This window comes from Taudactylus pleione, unplaced genomic scaffold (genome assembly GCF_031769625.1).
Source record: "Taudactylus pleione unplaced genomic scaffold, aTauple2 ptg000515l, whole genome shotgun sequence".
Taxonomy (NCBI): Eukaryota; Metazoa; Chordata; class Amphibia; order Anura; family Myobatrachidae; genus Taudactylus; species Taudactylus pleione.
In genome coordinates this window covers 1,883,210-1,900,349 of record NW_028284917.1, presented here as the reverse complement: position 1 = coordinate 1,900,349, position 17,140 = coordinate 1,883,210, and the positions used below count along the sequence as shown (strand labels likewise).

Below are 17,140 nucleotides of genomic sequence, written 5' to 3'. Positions count from 1 at the left end.
ACCTCGCATTGGTTTCATCCCAATTAGTGCAGGGGTGTACGAATACATAACTGGACAGACAAAGAAACAGACTAATGAATTTTATATACAAGATTTGTCGCTCTGTCGCGATGTGGTCTAATAGCTTACTTTTTTGATACAAAATAACTATGTAAGATTTGCCAGCTTTACGGTGAGAGCTGTGGAAAATATCCACTAACAAACAAACTTCTTCTTTTATATATATACAGGTTGAGTCTCCCATATCCAAATATTCCGAAATACGGAATATTCCAAAATACGGAATGACTGAGCTAGTGAAATCTTTACTTTCTGATGGTTCAATGTATACAAACTTTGTTTAAGGCACAAAATTATTAAAAATAAAGTATAAAATGACCTATAGGCTGTGTGTATAAGGTATATATGAAACATAAATTAATTTCATGTATGTACACAACTTTGTTTGAGCCACAAAATTATTGAAAATATTGTATAAAATTACCTTCATGCTGTGTGTATAAGGTGTATATGAATCATAAATGTATTCTGTGTTTAGATCTGGGCACTATTCCTAAGACATTTGAATATGGTAAGCAAATATTCCAAAATACGGAATATTCCGATATCCGAAATACCCCTAGCCCAAGTATATATATATATATATTAGATTATGGTGAATAATAATAGCCAAACATTTCACAAATTAATTGTACAGATCCAAGATCCCCTTTATTCTTCTATAAATGTAGCGTCTCTAATTATGGCTGCTGTTTATAAAAATGTCTCCTGGTTACAAACCAGGATTGTACCATACAAAACTTAAATAAAATGTTTTTGTTTTTTTTAACATCCAACGTAGAGAACAGATTGTGCAACAACCCATCCATTTTATCACAACACAAAGGTATATATTTTAAAGCATTCGCCATACAAAAAGTTATCTGCGAGACACTGTAGGTTTGTGACTGGCACTTTCAACACAAACCCCGTATTTTCTGCTATAATTCTCATACTTAAATTACAATATATAATAAACTTTCTCCAGCACAGAACGAGGAGGCGCCGGGTTCTTGTCTTCCGCTATACAAAACTTTCTTCCATGTTTGAACAGAGTAGAAATGAATCGACAAGCCGAGGTTTAACCAGTTGTTGCAAGTCTAAGTCTTCGATGCCTTCTGGATACGATAGCGCCAGCCTGCGTATCGCGGCCTAGAAAATATAAATGTTAAACCAATTTAAAACGTACATTTCATCATTTTACAATGACTTTCGGATGAAGATAACATGACAAAATATCCTTTTTTAAATTCAAATCCTGAATACAGAGAAGGGCTGAAATCCGGGGTAAACCCTAATTTAATATACAATTTCTCAGAATGTAAGATATTCCTGGTTTTCATATTTATCATTATTCTATATGGGTTGATAGCTTTTTTTTCTGGCAACAAAATGTATGACTTTCAGGGAAAGCCTTGAAAAGTGATAAAGTGGAGAGTGAAAAAGTACCAACCAATCAGCTCCTAACCGTCACGTTACAGGCTGTGTTTGAAAAATGGCAGTTAGGAGCTGATTGCTTGGTCTTTATCGATTTTCAATCTTAGTGCATCTCACCCTTTGGCTCTCGCTCCACCTTTAAGCGGGGCCCCAAAGATCACTGTAGTCCCAGGTGGGGTATCAGATGCTTTACCTCTGTATTCTATATGGTGTAAGTATTGGTTACTATTCCTGACAGGAGTAATTTCCCCCTTGGGTCCCCGTCTACCACTCCCACAATGCTTTTCCTGAGAAAACATTCAATCAAAGATATTATTTGGGTAATAAGAGAGTTTGAGACATACCAGGCAGGCAACAAGGACAGCGTCACTACTATATCTCTCCTCTGGGTGGCGGCAGAGAGTTATGAGGCGCGGGATACCTGTTGAGCAAAACAAGTTAAACTACATTATGTTTAATACATATAAACTGTGAAGATGCATCCAACTATATTCTGACGCATTAATACTTTGAAAACTATTTGAAACGTTGCTAGATGTCCTGCAAAAAATAATGATGACCTACCCAGGGAGTAGTGATTATAGCAATAGTGAGTATTGTAGGCAGCACTAAATAGCATTTATATACTGTTAGTGATGGCAGCCCTGCAGTACGGTAGGTGTTGCGCTCATACTACTGGTAATAATAATATAACCCCTGTAATCTGACGTACATTTATGTTTTATGGCAGCTTGAGAGATGTCCGGATCCCGGCACAACCGCGCCAGTGTGACGGCAGATTTCTGGAGGACTCGCTCACAGGCCGCGACTTCTGCTAAACTCCCGCTCAGCGGCTTTTCAGACAGCATGGCGATGAGAGTCTCCACCCCTGGGTATCAGAGGAAGAAGCTACGTTAGTACATTGGAGTCATGTGCAAAATGCAGATCCACAGCCAGTTAGTTTTCTAGCTATTAGAACGGTATTGTTTTCTCTGCCAGTCACACAATATGCCCACCGGTGTTTACGCCAATTATGGATAATAAAGATATTAATTGAAAGGAGCCGTCACTCTCTAGATGACTAATGTGCATGCCCTCCTGCAACTTTAACACATAGCTTTATATTTATGTCTCCCTTCTGTGCCTTTCAGTCATTTCTATCATCAGGGATAGATGGGGATTTCGATGACCTGAGTTATGACACAACCCTGCTCTGTAATAGGGAGCACTGTATCCAAGAAGCAGCTAAGTGTTGTATCCGCTGAGCAACAGACATTATCACCTATTCTGGATTATATCAGGGCCGTAACTAGGGTGGTGGGACCAGTGCCATGGCACAGGGCACCGCAGGGCAGGGGGCGCTGTTTGGGCCTGTCAATTTTCCTGTTTATTATCATTCTCACTTGTAGCTTCCTCTTCTTTTATCCCCAGCATCTCCTGGCCTCCCCTATCTTTTCCCTGGCCCTTTTTCAGGTGCACTAACTTATGTCCCTATTTAAAAAATGGGGAGGGGGGCGCCAATGTTCTCTCTTGCACAGGGCACCAAAAAGTCTAGTTACGGCTCTGGATTATATAAAGACATTATAGAAAGCTAGAAAGATAAAGCTGTGTATTTAGCAAAAGTTGCAGGACGGTATCTTGACCCCAAAACATTGAAGTCACATGAAGGTGAGATACGCATTTAAATCTGGACAATAAGTCAGTAGTATGTAACTGAATGATTATTGTTTTGTGCTTCACAAGAGGAATGCAAAATGTACAATGATGTAACCAGATTTTATCACCTTTCCAGCTATAATGTAATCTGCTCACTAAGGTGCGATACGTTACACTGCATAAACAACACCTATTGTAGGAACGGGAGACGGTCATCATGTAGATAACAGAGGAGAGTAACAACTGGAAGGATGATCAATGTAACATATGTTCCTTCCAAGGGATTAGCAGGTTCCAGGTGTAAATGTTACTCTGGAATTTGGGCACTTTAGCTGGGTATACACTGGAGCGATAAGCAATCGGTACGACTTTCCAGACGATTGCCCTTGAGCCCAGAACCAGCAATATAGAGCGTACACAGGGCCTGATTCAGAGCCGGACGCTATTTGCGCTCGCTCGTTCACAAAAAGGGGCCGGATATTTAAATAGAGCGCTCGCTCTTTGCGGTCTGTTGACGCCTCTATGTCTGAACGAGCGAACGAAACATGCGCTCGCTATTTTGTAAAAAACGCCCCCTGGCCGCTCGCATCCTACGTCATCTCCGCTATTTATTAGATTAATCGAGTACATCGAAAGGCGTAAGAACTGCTCACAGTGCTTGTGGTTGGATTTTCCTACCGCAATCATGCGAGCAGTTCAGGCTAAAAGAGAACCAAGTGACATGGCCGATGACGCTGCTTTGTTAATTATGCACACCCTTAAAATGCCCGTTTTGACCGTTTGGCACGCCTGCGTTCGGATCTCCACTCCCCGTTTTCAAGCACCTTCCCCTGTTGCCACCCACAAACGCCTCATTCTGTCACTAAAATTAGCAGGCATTCTCTGGTTTGCGAGCACACAATTTCCGACCGCAATGACTGATTCGCGCATGCGTATTACAACCCATACGCATGCGCAGTTGTGCAAATATCGCTCGGAGCGAACGAGCGGCCGCTTACGAACGGCTCTGAATCAGACCCACATTGTGCAATCTTGCTAACAACCGAACGATATATCACATCGTTTGATCGTATACGATTTATCGTTGCTCCTGTACACACTAGAACAGCCGTCGTTAGGATCCCCTGAAAATGTGAATAACGGGCTGTAATAATGAGGAAATAGGGAAAACGCCATTTTCTCGGTGGAGTGGCAAGAAGGGACATCAAATCGGACCGACATATCGCAGGGCGGCCGGCTGGTCGTACACACTAGGGAATGTGCTCCAGATCGCTAGCGTCAGGGGCGGAACTAGCGGCGGTGCAGCTGGTGCCTTGCACCGGGGCCCGCTGTGGTGCAGGGGCCCATGGCCGCTTGCATCCGACAGCGCCGCTGCCCGCCGACCTGGTCCTCATTACCTAAATGTTTGGAGCTGGAGCGGGCCCGCATCGGCTCCAACATGAGAGATACCCACCGTGGCCCCGCCCCTTGATCCAGCAAGGGGGGAAAGAGGCTGACACATGCTGGGGCTGGGGGGGAAAGAGGCTGACACATGCTGGGGCTGGGGGGAAAAGAGGATGACACATGCTGGGGCTGGGGGGAAAGAGGCTGACACACGCTGGGGCTGGAAAGAGGCTGACACACGCTGGGGGTGAAAGAGGCTGACACATGCTGGGGCTGGGGGGGGGAGAGGCTGACACATGCTGGGGCTGGGGGAGAAAGAGGCTGACACACGCCGGGGGTGAAAGAGGCTGACACATGCTGGGGCTGGGGGGGAAAGAGGCTGACACATGCTGGGGCTGGGGGGGAAAGAGGCTGACACATGCTGGGGCTGGGGGGGAAAGAGGCTAACACATGCTGGGGCTGGGGGGGGAGAGGCTGACACGCTGGGGCTGGGGGGGAAAGAGGCTGACACAAGCTGGGGCTGGGGGGGAAAGAGGCTGACACATGCTGGGGCTGGGGGGCAAAGAGGCTGACACATGCTGGGGCTGGGGGGGAAAGAGGCTGACACACGCTGGGGCTGGGGGGGAAAGAGGCTGACACACGCTGGGGCTGGGGGGGGAAAGAGGCTGACACACGCTGGGGCTGGGGGGGAAAGAGGCTGACACGCTGGGGCTGGGGGGGAAGAGGCTGACATGCTGGGGCTGGGGGGGAAAGAGGCTGACACATGCTGGGGCTGGGGGGGAAAGAGGCTGACACGCTGGGGCTGGGGGGGAAAGAGGCTGACACGCCGGGTGTGAAAGAGGCTGACACATGCTGGGGCTGGGGGGGAAAGAGGCTGACACATGCTGGGGCTGGGGGGGAAAGAGGCTGACACATGCTGGGGCTGTGGGGGAAAGAGGCTGACACATGCTGGGGCTGGGGGGGAAAGAGGCTGACACATGCTGGGGCTGGGGGGGAAAGAGGCTGACACACTCTGGGGCTGGGGGGAGAAAGGCTGACACGCTGGGGCTGGGGGGGAAAGAGGCTGACACACGCTGGGGCTGGGGGGGAAAGAGGCTGACACGCTGGGGCTGGGGGGGGGGAGAGGCTGACACATGCTGGGGCTGGGGGGGAAAGAGGCTGACACATGCTGGGGCTGGGGGGGAAAGAGGCTGACACATGCTGGGGCTGGGGGGGAAAGAGGCTGACACACGCTGGGGCTGGGGGGGGAAGAGGCTGACACACTCTGGGGCTGGGGGGAGAAAGGCTGACACGCTGGGGCTGGGGGGGAAAGAGGCTGACACACGCTGGGGCTGGGGGGGAAAGAGGCTGACACACTGGGGCTGGGGGGGGGGGAGAGGCTGACATGCTGGGGCTGGGGGGGAAAGAGGCTGACACACACTGGGGCTGGGGGGAAAGAGTGTGACACACGCTGGGGGGGAAAGAGGCTGACACACACACTGGGGCTGGGGGGGAAAGAGGCTGACACGCTGGGGTTGGAAGGAACACACGCTGGCGGGAAGAACGAGGCAGAGACATGCTGGGGATGGAGGGAGAATGAGGCTGACACACTCGGGCTGGACAGACTGAATTTACTGACTGGGGGGGCAGTGAGGGGTGGTGAGAAAACAAGGCTGGGCAGCAGGACAGACACTGTATTTAATTACTGGAGAGGGGTGAGGGGTGGTGAAAAAATGTTGGGGTGCCAGGAATGGGTGGGGTGGGGGTGGGATGGGGGGGGGGTGCCCAAAGCATATTCTTGCACCTGGGCCCACCTTCTAGTTCCGCCACTGGCTAGTGTTATCGCCAGGTTTTATGTGCAACACATCAAATCTGACAACGTTGCTAGCGACCCGCATACTGAGCATACACACTGAGCCATGGAGGCGATTTGTCGTCACGAAGCAGCAAATCAGCCCAACATCGCTCCAGTGTTTACCCAGCTTAAAACCTCCATCAGGTACAATTAAAAATTCCACAAGAACAAAGATAAAACTTATTTACTAACGAAGTACAAATGTGTCCAACGTCCAACAAGCATTCAGTAAGGATCCTTCGCCAATCACCAAAGTGCAATGCTGCAACTATTCTTACATAACATCACCCGCTCTCACAGGGAACCGCCTGAACTTATAGTCTTAGGGGGGTGATTCTGAGTTGGGAGCACCATGGACAAACCATGCTAACGTGCAAGGGGTGCAAATACTTTGATTATTTTTGCATGCAGGGTAAATACTGGCTGCTGTTGCATGTAGCCCACAGATGCTGGACAGCTTTATTTTTACACTGCAATTTAGATTTGAGTTCACACACTCCCCTCTCAAAAAAAATATTTGCCCATTCACACCAGTCCCTGCTTTAATGGAACGTACAGATGTGTCCTCATACGCTATGGCTTCAGGCGCGCCAAACGGTATGTAGTTATGAGACCGGCAGACGCATGGCCGCCGGTCTCAATACCGACAGTGTAATCCCGGCAAGGAATCTAACATAGGCTTCAAAATACCAACTCCGGAACTCCGACGGGACGCTGGACCGATCGTCCAACTCCCGGGGGCAAGTACCCACGTAGCCGGGGATGGAGGAATTAGGTTTAGGGACCCCCCGGAGGGACTCAGGGTAGGGCACCCCCCTGGGGAGGGTTAGGGTTAGGCTAGGGGAACGGGGGGTTAGGTTTAGGCACTAAGGCGGAGGTTAGAGTTAGGCACTAAGGGAGAGGTTAGAGTTAGGCACTAAGGGAGAGGTTAGAGTTAGGCACTAGGGGTAGGGGTTAGGGTTAGGCACTAAGGGAGAGGTTAGGGTTAGGCACTAAGGGCGTGGGTTAGGGTTAGGCACTAAGGGGGGGTTAGAGATAGGCACTAAGGGAGAGGTCAGAGTTAGGCACTAAGGGGGGGTTAGGGTTAGGCACTAAGGGAGAGGTTAGAGTTAGGCACTAAGGGGGGGGTTAGGGTTAGGCACAAGGGGGAGGTTAGAGTTAGGCACTAAGGGAGAGGTTAGAGTTAGGCACTAAGGGAGAGGTTAGAGTTAGGCACTAAGGGGGGGTTAGAGTTAGGCACTAAGGGGAGGGTTAGAGTTAGGCACTAAGGGAGAGGTTAGAGTTAGGCACTAAGGGGGGGTTAGAGTTAGGCACTAAGGGAGAGGTTAGAGTTAGGCACTAAGGGGGGAGGGTTAGGGTTAGGCACCCCTAAAGGTGGGTTAGGGTTAGGAGGGAGGGGGGTAAGGAATAGTAAACTTACCTCCACTGTCGGGATCTCCTCCATAGGGCTGCCGGCATCGGGATTTGAACCGCCGGGCTCACCTCCGGCGGTCAAACATACTGATTCCTGCCAAACAGCCCCTCATGGCGCAACAGATCTTTTTATGCTCAAAATGTGCCTCTTCTGTGCACAGATAGAACAGCTGGGAGCAACAAAACTACTGTAATCTGCCAGACTGCACTGACCAATATGATGTGCGACACCTGTGTGCGACCGAGTCTGAATCTGTGTACAAAGTGCAACCATGCAGCGGCCGCGGATTTTTCTCACGCCAAGTTCCATCGCGTTTCATCTGCGACTTTGCACATGTTTAAAACTGATTTGCAGTTAAAGTCGCTGCCCAGAGTCTGTAGTACACTCCGAGTGGTCTTTCACTGCGCCTGGTATGCCAAAGCAAAATTGAAAGAAAAATGGGACATGACACCTCTCGCCAGGTGTTTGTGTATGAGGACGCAGCTATGCATTCTATATTCCCTGTAACACGTACACACACAATTATAGTAGTGTTCATTTTTTTTTTGTCAGAATCCACCAATACAGACTTCAGATGAAATCTAAATGTATATAAAAGAATAGGGAATGTTGTACACATGCCCCCCCCATTATATAATCTCTATATTTATTAATAAATATACAGTATATATATATATATATATATATATATATATATATATATATATATATATATATTTTTTTTTTTTTTTTTCAGGACCGTAACTTGGGGTGTGTGACAGGTCCCTGGGGGTGGCACAGGCGCTGCCCCACGGCACCTGCACGTGGCCTAGGAGTGAATTCCGACCCCTTTGTCACACGAACACTAATCCACCATCATTTCTCCCTTCCATGAATGATTTGTTAGGGCATTCCAGTATATATCTCACTTACTATATTAAGTATTTCTGCGTAATAGTAATATTACCTGTGTGATTTATTTGATACACACATCGTGCAGCCACGCGTGTGGTGGAGGGGCTATGCTCTGTTGTGTATACTGGGACCCGTTTACTTACCGTGGCACCAGGAAGTGGTGGTATACTGCAACAGGGACTTTTCCCAGGGCATATTGGGGAGTGTCTGTGCTCCCCTTACAGGCTCTGGACCCCAGGTCCCACTCCCTTCGGTGCCCCAGCACACACTGATAAAATTTGACATAATTCGCAAATATCATATAGAACTATTAAAGAAATATTTACCGTTTTCTTGAAGAATTTCCCAAGCGCACTGATCCAGAACTGACAAATTGGCTAAAACTGTGACAATCTGAAAAGGAAAGAAAAACCAGAAATCTACATGTTAGCGGATGTGTTACGTGAACCTATAATCATAAATCTACATGTTAGCGGACGTGTTACGTGAACCTATAGTCAGGTGCATAAATATTGGGACATTGACAGAATTTTCATATTTTGGCCTCTATTCACCACCACAATGGCTTTGAAATGAAACAAACAAGATGTGATTTAACTGCCGACTTTCAGATTTAATTTGAGGGTAATTACATCCAAATCAAGTGAACGGTGTAGGAATTACAACGGTTTCTATATGTGCCTCCCACTTTTTAAGGGGCCAAAAGTAATGGGACAAACTAAACAATCCTAAATCTAACTTTCACTTTTTAATACTTTGTTGCAAATCCTTTGCAGGCAATTACAGCCTGAAGTCTGGAACGCATAGACATCACCAGACGCTGGGTTTCATCCCTGGTGATGCTTTGCCAGGCCTCTACTGCAAATGTCTTCAGTTCCTGCTTGGTCTTGGGGCATTTTCCCTTCAGTTTTGTCTTCATCAAGTGAAATGCATTCTCAATCGGTTTCAGGTCAGGGGATTGACTTGGCCATTGCATAACATTCCACTTTTTAGCTTTCAAAAACTCTTTGGTTGCTTTTGCAGTATGCTTCGGGTCATTGTCCATCTGCACTGTGAAGCGCAGTCCAATGAGTTCTGAAGCATTTGACTGAATATGAGCATATAATATTGCCCGAAACACTTCAGAATTCATTCTGCTGCTTTTGTCAGCAGTCACATCATCAATAAATACAAGGGAACCAGTTCCATTGGCAGCCATACATGCCCACGCCATGACACTACCACCGCCATGCTTCACTAATGAGGTGGTATGTTTTGGATCATGAGCAGTTCCTTTCCTTCTCCATACTCTTCTCTTCCCATCATTCTGGTACAAGTTGATCTTTGTCTCATCTGTCCATAGGATGTTGTTCCAGAACTGTAATGGCTTTTTTAGATGTTGTTTGGCAAACTCTAATCTGATCTTCCTGTTTTTGAGGCTCACAAATGGTTTACATCTTGTGGTGAACCCTCTATATTCACTCTTGTGAAGTCTTCTCTTGATTGTTGACTTTGAAACATATACACCTACCTCCTGGAGAGTGTTCTTGATTTGGCCAAATATTGTGAAGGGGTTTTTCTTCACCAGGGAAATAATTCTTCTGTCATCCACCACAGTTGTTTTCCGTGGTTTTACGGGTATTGTGGTGTTGCTGAGCTCTCCGGTGCGTTCTTTATTTTTAAGAATGTTCCAAACAGTTGATTTGGCCACATCTAATGTTTTTGCTATCTCTCTGATGGGTTTGTTTTGATTTTTCAGCCTAATGATGGCTTGCTTCACTGATAGTGACAGCTCTTTGGTTCTCATATTGAGTCGACAGCAACTGATTCCAAATACAAAAGTCACACCTAGAATCAACTCCAGACCTTTTACCTGCTTAATTGATAATGAAATAACGAGGGAATAGCCCACACCTGTCCATGAAATAGCTTTTGAGTTGATAGTCCCATTACTTTTGGCCCCTTAAAAAGTGGGAGGCACATATAGAAACCGTTGTAATTCCTACACTGTTCACCTGATTTGGATGTAATTACCCTCAAATTAAATCTGAAAGTCTGCAGTTAAATCACATCTTGTTTGTTTAATTTCAAAGCCATTGTGGTGGTGAATAGAGGCCAAAATATGAAAATTCTGTCAAGGTCCCAATATTTATGCTGTATATTCAAAAATCTACATGTTAGCGGACGTGTTACGTGAACCTATATTCAAAAATCTACATGTTAGCGGACGTGTTACGTGAACCTATATTCAAAAATCTACATGTTAGCGGACGTGTTACGTGAACCTATATTCAAAAATCTACATGTTAGCAGATGTGTTACGTGAACCTATAACTGCTACAGTAGAACATTTGTTTCTTTCAATTAGACTGTAACAGCCGGGACTTACTGTAGCGGATAATGTACAACATTGTTTATAAAGGGATTATCAGATGAACACTCAGTGATCCGAGTACCATCCAATTACAGTCATCACTATAGAATTGGATTTTAAATGATAAATCATAGCAAACACAGAAGGACTGACAGTTCCCTTTTGTAATCAATTTCTCTCACCTAGAAAGTTATTACTAACTGAGATGGGAAATAAACAATGCAGGGAGCGCAGGCTGTTGTCACACAAACTGTTTTTGTTGAGCAGAAAAACAGCTTGAGAAAATCTCTCAATAGACGCAGAATACAATGCTACATAATACAGTGGTATAGAAATAAGGCAAAATGGCAAAACTAACAGCACTGTCACTGTCACTGTCAGTCAGAAAAACTATTATTCTACAGAGAATGGCTATTTAAGAGTTAAAAATTATATATATAATTATTATTCTTTATTTATATGGGACCACAAATGTTCTACAACGCCTTACAAAATACATAAACAAATGAGCACACTGGAATCAGTTATTAACAGTACAAAACAATGCAGGACAAGGTTTATAAATATGTATATAAATGTTGCATTATCGATGAACACTTAATTAAGCAACAGGGCATCAGCGACCAAGTGTTAGGTGCCATTGTGGGGGGAGTTACGAGTAAATAATATTATAAGTAAGGGAAGGAAAAGCACGTGACGGAAGAGGGCCCTGCTCGTGAGAGATTACATTCTAAAGGGGAAGGGCAAACAGACAGGGGTAACTCAGATGGAGTAGACTGTGAGAAAGCAGCATGGGGCAGCGGGTTAGGATGAGAGCTGGAAAGCTTTGATTAAGAAGTGGGTCTTGAGAGCCCATTTGAAGTTTTGTAGAGAGGTGGAGAGTCTGATAGGGAGAGGGAGAGAGGGCCTGAATCAGAGACGGACGCTCTGACAGAGCGCTCGCTCTGAATCAGGGCGTCTTTTTTTTTTTTTTAATGGAGCAGCCTGCTGGCCGCTCGCATTGCTGTGGGTTGCCACCCACAGCTAATGCGAGCGGCCAGGATGATGGTCGCGATGGTCAAGACCATCGCGACCATTGTAGGGTCTCGTGGCCGCAAGCCCCAGAGACCTTTCGGCTCAAACAAAGCCGAAAGCTCTCCCTCTGTCTGGGCACCCACCCCCCCAACCCGCCCGCCAAAGGGGGCGTGCTGTCACTCAACATCGACAGCACGCCCCCTTTGGTGCGAGACCCGGAGCAACGGATTGCCTGTCGCTATCCGGGTCTCGCGCATGCGCATGCTCTCTGGGCCACCATCGACCCGGTTGCGAGCGCTCAGCGCTTGCGAATGGGTCTGAATCAGGCCCAGAGTTCCAGAGGTAGGGAGCAGCACTTGAAGGCAGGAGTGGGAGTAAGTGATCAGTTGGCAGGAGAGGCAGAGTGCATTTGTTGAGCGAAGCGGGTGGACAGGAGTGTGAAGGGATATGAGGTCAGAGATGTAAGGGAGGATTGGGTGAGGGCTTTCTGAAGGGGAAGGGGAGCCAGTGTAGGGCTTGTGGGAGAGGGAAGGCAGATGTAGAACATTTGGAGAGGAAGATGAGCCAAGCAGCAGCATTGTGGAGAGACTGGAGAGGAGAGAGATGGAAATCAGGGAGGCCAGATAGGAGGAGGTTACAGTATGTGTGGTTTGAAGAAGAGGGAGAAGTCAAGGATTACTGCACTGAGGGGTGCTGTCAATAGATATGTATTGTATTGTATAATTATACTGATTTTTAAGTGTTTTATAGCCATACTCAAAGCCTTGAAGGGTCTTTTTGTGTATGAAAGTAGTCACCCTTGCTGCCATTTTTTGGAAGTGCAGCTGGTTTCCTATCTCCCACTGGTCTGCACTGTTCTGCAAGTTCCATCAGGATCAGTCTGGAGAGGGGCAATTGGGGAGCAGAAATCATCCCATAGGTCCTTAATGGGACTCAGAACTGGGCTTAGACTCGGCCACTGCCATGGCAGTGTGTACGGAGCTGCGATAAGATACAGAAAATAATTGGTAAGAGCCATGTTAGGAGGGAGGAGCTTGTCTGTCTGACCCAGCAAACTGGGAGTGACAGTCTTGCAGACTTGTATAGACTGGTGTATTAATACACAAAGACACGGTCAGCTTAAGCGCGTACAATGTGTACAGATGTGGAAAGTGGCTCTAAAGTGTCTGTAATGAAGGTGGAAGGTAATATTCTAATTAAGTTTAGTTTTTCACAGAGCTGCCGCATACTGTCACGCAGCAACGAACAAAATAAATGTATGTGTGTGTGTGTCACATTTTCTATTGTGAAGCTTCCCGGTTCTTGGATGAATTTATTTCACCTTTTTCAGAACAGTCACAGTTTAGTGGTGTCACGTGTAAGATCACAAAAGGTCAGCACCAAATAAAGGGCCTGATTCAGAGCCGGACGCTATTTGCGCTCGCTCGTTCAGAAAAAAGGGGCCGGCTATTTAAATTGAGCGCTCGCTCTTTGCGGTCTGTTGACGCCTCTATGTCTGAGCGAGCGAACGAAACATGCGCTCGCTATTTTGTAAAGACGCCCCCTGGCCACTCGCATCATACGTCATCTCCGCTATTTATTAGATTAATCGAGTACATCGAAAGGCGTCTGAACTGCTCGCAGTGCTTGTGGTAGGATTTTCCTACCGCAATCATGCGAACAGTTCAGGCTAAGAGACAACCAAGTGACGTGGCCGATGACGCTGCTTTGTTAATTATGCACACCCTTAAAACGCCCGTTTTTACCGTTTGGCACGCCTGCGTTCGGATCACCACAAGCACCTTCCCCTGTTACCACCCACAAACGCCTCATCCTGTCACTCAAATTAGCAGGCACTCGCTATTTAGCGAGCGCTCGATTTCCGACTGCAATGACTGGTTGGCGCATGCGCATTACGACCCATACGCATGCGCAGATGTGCGAACATCGCTCGGAGCGAACGAGCGGCCGCTTATGAGCGGCTCTGAATCAGGCCCAAAGTCTCATGAAGTCTCAGCACTTGTAGCTGATCTGGAAACTAGTAAAAGTGTCATTATGTTCAGCCAGCAACGATGTCACTCACAAACAGCACTTAGTGGAGCAGGAATCCCGTAAGGTTCCGTCCTAAGCAGATGCATGAGCCTCATTCATTACAGCTGAACGCCAGTATATGGTTCTCTGATGACTGAAGGTTTTCATCAATATAATCATCAAATTTCAAATGCAAAAAAATATAAATGTGATTGCGAGGTTATCATAAATGTTTCAATTACATAGAAGTAATTATGGTGTATACGGTGATGTTACCTTGGAGGGATTGAGATTGAGTAGTGATTTCATTATCTTTTAGGAGTAAAACATGCGGTTATCAGCATGAAAGACGTCTCCCCGGTGACTGCACTTCTAACTTTATCATAATTTTCTCTTCTGCATCTTCACCAACTTTCATACATCCGGAAAGTGCATGTAGGACGCTCCGCAATAAGCTAAACGTTCAGGTGGCGTGCGGGATCCATGATAGAGTGTTTACTAGAGGGGAACCCTACAGCTGGCTACACACTGTCAGATTTTTTTGATCAAAACGGGGCGATTTTTCAGCAAATTGCCTGCCCCAATATCTGTGCAATGTTTCCATAGAAGCGAGCGATTTTTCACCACACCACACGGATTTTGCATATGTCCATCCACAAGGATGGTGACATAGTGACATATTTTCATAGGAAACATGGGTAGATTATTGAGAATGCGCACGCACTGGCCCTGATTCAGAGCCGGACGCTGTGACAGAGCGCTCGCTCTGAATCAGGGACGCTCTGAATTTTTGAACGGTCTCCTGGCCCCTCGCATAGCTGTGGGTGACCACCCACAGCTATAGCGAGCGGCCAGGAAGATGGTCGCGATGGTCAAGACCATCGCGACCATCGGGCTTGCGACGAGACCCTTGTGGTAGGGTCTCGTTGCCGCAAGCCCCAGAGAGATTTCGGCTCTAACAGAGCCGAAATCTCTCCCACTGATATCACTTGTGATGTCAGTGGGGCCGTCCCCAAATGGAGGCGTTCACATGGGAACGCCTCCGCCTGGGCAGCCACCCCCCTGGCCTGCCCACCAAAGGGGGCGTGCTGTCACTCAGCAGCGACAGCACGCCCCCTTTGGAGTGAGACCCGGAGCGACGGTTTGCCCGTCGCTATCCGGGTCTCGCACATGCGCACTGGCCCACCATCGACTCGGTTGCGAGCGCACAGCGCTTGCGACCGGGTCAGAATCAGGCCCACTGCTCAATATCAGGAATTTGAGGCCGACATTTTCGTTCTTCACCGACAGATCACATAATGGAAGGAATGCGTTTGAGGATGTTTTCTTACCGTTTTATCGGTGAAACGCAGAAACAATCCTTCATACACACTATACAATAACTCAGACCGATCACCCGATTATTCGCAAATCAGCCCAATAATTGTATAGTATGTACAGATGGGTCCACATACATCTAGCCTCCTTGCGCGTTAAACAGCCCTTCTAGTCGCGCCATGCCGTGTCGTGACTCTGTAGCGCCGAGCGTCTTTTTGTACGTCTTTTTACCTTCAAATGCGTCTTATCCACACAACGATGTGACTAGATATGCTGTTTTGCATGCAGATACACCCGTCCTCGCTCACAGAACATAGGCATGCTGCACAGCATTTTAATCAGCAGAAGCTGCTTGTGCTATCTATCACATCATTGTGCAAATAAGCGCTTTTGTAGGTAAAAAGTCGCACAAAAAGACGGTCTGCGCTACCGAGTCACACTGAGCTCCCACGTTATGTGTGGCGCAACTTGTAGTGCACGGAGGAGAGATGTATGTGGGCATTATTAAGGTAGCTTAAGGGAAGTGTAAAGGAACCGTGCTGATTTTAACATTCTATCAGGGCCTCAATTAGTCTTGATTGAAAATACCAGGTATTGAAAACCCTTCAAGGTCAATTGAATTCAGACACGCCGTAACGCTCCGGAACGCCGTATCGTGGCCAGAAGCATTGCAAGAGGAAAACTTGCGTCATTCAGGGTCCCATAGATGGCGGATATGTGCGTAGCCTAACGTTACGGCGATGTTCAGTTACACATCGCTCCGCATTGAATAGGCCCCTTCATGTTAGAAGGTCGCTAGGGGGCAGATGTACTAAGCTCTGGAAAGTGATAAATTGGACAGTTGATAAACTACCAACCAATCAACTCCTAATTGTCATTTTTCAAACAGTCTGTAACATGACAGTTAGGAGCTGATTGGCTGGTAGTTTATCACTCTCCAATTTATCACCTTCCAGAGCTTAGTACATCTCCCCCACTAGTGACTGTCTGTATATCAGGTCTTCAGATATACGAGAAACATCACTTTACCTGTCAAGTTAACCAGGCACATTATCATGGGACACGTGTGATAAATAATAGCCATGATCTGAATAGGATATAAGCAGCGTGTAAGTGCTTTAAGGGACTGATGAAAAATGTTCAGTATATTCTCAGTTATCCGCTGATTCAGGATTCTAGAACAGTACAGTAAATCCTAGAGGAAGACAGACAGGGGCAGGACGCTGTGGGGAAACTAATCTTTGACAAACTGAAGGGAAAAATACAAGTATTTTGTTGACAGATGTTTTGCAATTATTTTTCTGTCTTGCTCGTACGGCAGAACTTCGATAATCCTCATTTCTTGTGAATCTTCAATAGAAAAGTCTCTTTTTCTGGTGAGAAATTAATGGCAGCTGACGGGTGAGAGAAAAAAAAAATGAAACACACCTGGGTGAATGAGGGACACCAGCTAGGGTAGTGCGGCCGGTGCCATCGCACAGGGCACCTCGTATCAGGGGGCGCTGTTTGGGCCTGTCAGATTTCTGTTTATTATCATTCTCAATTGTAGCTTCCTCTTATTTCATCCCCAGCATCTGCTGGCCTCTCCTATCTCTTCCCTGGTACTCCCTTAGTTTCCCAAATTTCTGTCGCTAATATACAGTCCCATTAAAAGCCTATGCGGCCTGATTCTGCGGCCGCATTCTAATTACTGGAAAGGGAACGGTTTTCGCCCGTAAGCTTTTTCCCGCCAGCAGATAAATCAATCCTTTGGCAGTAGTGAACTCCGCCAGTTAGTGTAAGTCTGATCTGGCGCATGCTCAGTAGCGGA

The 17,140-nt window shown here is 46.8% G+C and overlaps 1 protein-coding gene across 1 annotated transcript in view; it reads right to left on the bottom strand.

The window, feature by feature from the left end:
- Nucleotides 1-712: 712 nt before the first annotated feature.
- The window catches only part of INSC (INSC spindle orientation adaptor protein), a 299,236-nt gene continuing 282,808 nt past the window's right edge, over nt 713-17,140 (bottom strand). The window contains exons 10-13 of the mRNA XM_088450306.1: nt 8,963-9,029; nt 2,189-2,344; nt 1,821-1,897; nt 713-1,191 (exon numbers count right to left, since the gene is read on the bottom strand). Coding sequence (XP_088306432.1) covers nt 1,063-1,191; nt 1,821-1,897; nt 2,189-2,344; nt 8,963-9,029 — 429 coding nt within the window. The 3' untranslated portion in view covers nt 713-1,062. The remainder of the gene's footprint in view (nt 1,192-1,820; nt 1,898-2,188; nt 2,345-8,962; nt 9,030-17,140) is intronic.